Source organism: Oryzias melastigma, linkage group LG16 (assembly GCF_002922805.2).
Source record: "Oryzias melastigma strain HK-1 linkage group LG16, ASM292280v2, whole genome shotgun sequence".
NCBI lineage: Eukaryota > Metazoa > Chordata > Actinopteri > Beloniformes > Adrianichthyidae > Oryzias > Oryzias melastigma.
This window is the reverse complement of record NC_050527.1, coordinates 20,088,992-20,092,717: the sequence shown is the minus strand read 5'-3', so window position 1 is coordinate 20,092,717 and position 3,726 is coordinate 20,088,992. Positions and strand designations below refer to the sequence as shown.

The following is a 3,726-nucleotide window of genomic DNA, read 5'->3' as shown; positions in this document are numbered from 1 at the left end:
AAAAAAGAGAATTACAAAATAAATAAAATAAAATATATGTTGCTACACAATAATTTGTTACCACAATTACATTTTTTGCTCGTTTAGGGGTCTGGAACATTTAACAGTAAAAGAGCCATTTGGGCTCGTTTTCTACTGATCAAGACTCACTTTAGCCTTTGATTTTTATTTATTTATTTTTTTGTAAATATGAATTATGTCAATTTTTTGACACAAACAAAACCAAAAATATAAAAATAAACTAGTATCTACACACAGTTCTTAGAAAGTTCTGCATATTATTGATTTTACGACAGGAACCTGCAGGCTGGTGGTAATCTGAACTTCGGCTGCATTTGGTCCACGAGCCGGGCTTTGGACATGTCAGGGTCAGAGTGTAAAAGTATTTATGAGTCCTCTTTTCTTTTAATCTAGTTTTTGGAGATTTACTTTAACTGTAAGGAGTTATATTACTTTGAACTGTGATTTCATCATTTTAATTGTCTTTCTTTTTTCTTTTTTTTTTTTTACAATGAATTACCTTGAGAATGAACTTTGCTTTTTACATACAAGCGGATAAAAATATATCAAACAACATTTTCACATTTCATCACCTGAAGTGTCAGAAGTGATGATGCTAGTGTGTCATCAGCTGGGTGGATAAAGAAAAAGCTGTTTAGCCTAAAATGCTGGATCTTTAGTTGTTTTGTGGAGATTTGAGGTGTGTGTTTGGAGAAGAACACAATCCGTTGACAAATCTTAAGAGTACCAATCCTCATGTCATGTACATTTTAAATGTAGTAGGTGTGGCTTCTGTGGATCTAAGAGGTCATGAGTTGGAATGACCTTGGGTCACAGTGGCCCATAAACCCTGAACTGACTGATCACTGTATGACTATAAGAGTTCCACACATGCTGTTGTATTTATTTTGAACCATTTCCGTCATCGCTTTCAGGTGATCGAGTCTTTGGGGATCATGATCTACAAAGCTCTAGACTACGGCCTGAAGGAGAACGAGGAAAGAGAGCTGAGTCCTCCTCTGGAGCAGCTCATCGACCTCATGACCAACATGGTGGTGGCTGAGAAGGAGGCGTGTCCCGACGAGGGTTATGAGGCCACAGAGGAAGAGGACGAGGCTGAAGATGAGCCTGACAGCATCTCTGCTGCTCGCAGCTACAACGATATCCTGAAGGTAAATTTGACTGTTCAGTTGCTAATCATCTGGTTTCACCTCTGCTCCATCACTGTCTCGCTCTCAGTCTGTCAGTGTTCAGTCTTTCTAGCAGAAGCTGCTGGTCTATATAACATGTTTAAATCAACAACATGTCAACTAAATCCACTTTCAACTGTCATCCCTGGAATTGTCCCTCCATCCCTCCAAACATCTGCCTTGACTTCTCTCCTGAAGAACCCCAACAATCTCTGTCCCATCTCCAATCTCACATTTCTCTCCACGGTTTCCAAACATTTGTTTGTTCTTGATTGGCTGAAATCAGATTTTTAGAACTAAGTTCATTCAGTTGAATTCTTCATTTTTCAGTCACTTCCTGTTAACTTTGGTGTGCTCCAAGGTTCTGTCTTGGGGCCAATGTTCTTTATTGTTCACCCTCTCTTTCTACATTTTTCACACAGTTTGAGTTTGTTTTTACTGTCACTCTGATAACACCCAGCTTTAAATCTCCAGTGCATGTGACTCAGGTTTAAGCTGCTGCCTTTTCCTCACAGGTCATTCCAACCTCGCCCGTCTGGAAAAGCTTCTCAGTGTAGAAGCACCCTGACTTTAAATTGAATTCCCTTCAGATATATTTACAACGGGCCTTGACATCTTTTCCATTTTTATTAAAAAAGTTAAAGACTAGGCTTCATTTGTCCATCTGTTTTTGTGCTTGTGTATCATTTTGTGTAATCTAGTGTATTGTTTTATCTTGATAGCATAAGATCAGATCAGATAACATTACGATTGAATGAAACAAGCATGACACAACATCTATTACTGATGTTCCTCCAGTTGCTTCATGAGTTTTAAAGTTTCAGAACAACTGTTGATTTGAACTATTTTTGTGTCACATTCATATTCTTAGTGGACTGAAACCGCTTCATGCTCCTCGTTTCAGCTGTGTACGGCCCACCTGCCCAGCCCCTCGGATGCCCCCAGCCACTACCAGGCGGTTTGCCGAGCGCTCTACACAGAGACCAGAGAGCTGGGGACTTTCCTGGACAAGATCAAGAATGCCAAAGAGGTGAGTTTTCACTATCTTCTTCTGAGCAGACACAAAACTTTACCTTCCGGTTATTTCTAGATGAACTGGAAATGTTTTTGATGGCATCATGAAAGAACGCTTCGATCCTGACTGGAGATGTGACTTTACATGAGCGGCATCATCATACAGACTATTTCCTGTTTTTATGTCAGATTTCATTCGTTCTCCTTTATAAACATTCATATCTTTAAAATCCCAGTTTGTGTTTCACTAAAAATAGTGTGCGTCTCAAATGTGTCCGTGGACTCAAAACTCCTCAAATTTAAAGGTTTGACTCTAGCATTCTGCTGAAGTTGGAATAATTCAAATTTGCAAATTAGATTTGAAATAGGGGCTGCACGGTGGCACAGTGGTTAGCGCTCTTGCCTCACAGCGAGAAGGCCCCGGTTCGACTCCCGGCTGGGACCTTTCTGTGTGGAGTTTGCATGTTCTCCCCGTGCATGCGTGGGTTTTCACCGGGGACTCCGGCTTCCTCCCACCGTCCAAAAACATGCTTCATAGGTGAATTGGTGACTCTAAATTGCCCCTAGGTGTGAATGTGAGAGTGTATGTGTGTGATTGAGGCCCTGCGACAGACTGGAGACCTGTCCAGGGTGTACCCCGCCTTCGCCCTTCAGTAGCCGGGATAGGCTCCGGCACCCCGCGACCCCGAAAAGGGAGGAAGCGGTCAAGAAGATGGATGGATTTGAAATAAATGTAGTTTTTTAGAACTTTGTATTAACTGTTTTCGTGGTTATTTCTTTAAAAAAATGTCCTTGAAAAACTAAAATAGTGTCATCAAACTCTGTCTTACCTGCACTTATGGTAGTGGTCCTTCTCACGTAGGACCATTAATTCAATTCAATTCAATTTTATTTATATAGCCCAAAATCACAAAGAGATTTGCCTCATTGGGCTTCAAAATATAAACAATTGTTAAAAACTAAACAGACTACATAAACTGGTTATCCCTGCCCTTAGACCCTCCCTCCCGGTAAGGAAAAACTCCTAAAAAACCTGAGTCAGGAAAAAAAGAAGAAACCTTAGGGATTCCCACATGAAGGAGAGATCCTATCCCAGGACGGACAGGCGATACCAGAACAGTTAAAGAAAGATTAGCTTCTACAACTACGAATCTAAGAGTTCATTCAGATAAAGCTGAGGGACAAGTGATGACCAGTTATCTGTTTACTGCAGTCATACATGGTTTTAATTTGCTGGATTTGATGTTTTTCTAGTTTTCTCTGTAGCTCCATGAAGTGACTAGTTGTCATAATCCTGCTGGTCTCTGTTCATTCTGGAAGGAGGAAAGCTGAAACACAAGGAGATTTAGATTTCTTTTAAGTCCCACTCCAAATAGATTTGTATCTATTGTAAAAGCGTTCCTAGTGGTCTTTTAATTACAATTATGCCGTTTTTAGCCAAAAACCCAAAAGCCTGTGTTGTTTTTTAAAAACAGTTTCTGTAGAGCAGGAGGAATTAATCAGAAATTTGATTCTAGCCCAT

The 3,726-nt window shown here is 40.2% G+C and overlaps 1 protein-coding gene across 1 annotated transcript in view; it reads left to right on the top strand.

The window, feature by feature from the left end:
* Positions 1-3,726, top strand: part of LOC112143763 (protein spire homolog 1) — a 42,003-nt gene that overhangs the window by 11,729 nt on the left and 26,548 nt on the right. The window contains exons 3-4 of the mRNA XM_024267957.2: positions 936-1,172; positions 2,095-2,220. Coding sequence (XP_024123725.1) covers positions 936-1,172; positions 2,095-2,220 — 363 coding nt within the window. The remainder of the gene's footprint in view (positions 1-935; positions 1,173-2,094; positions 2,221-3,726) is intronic.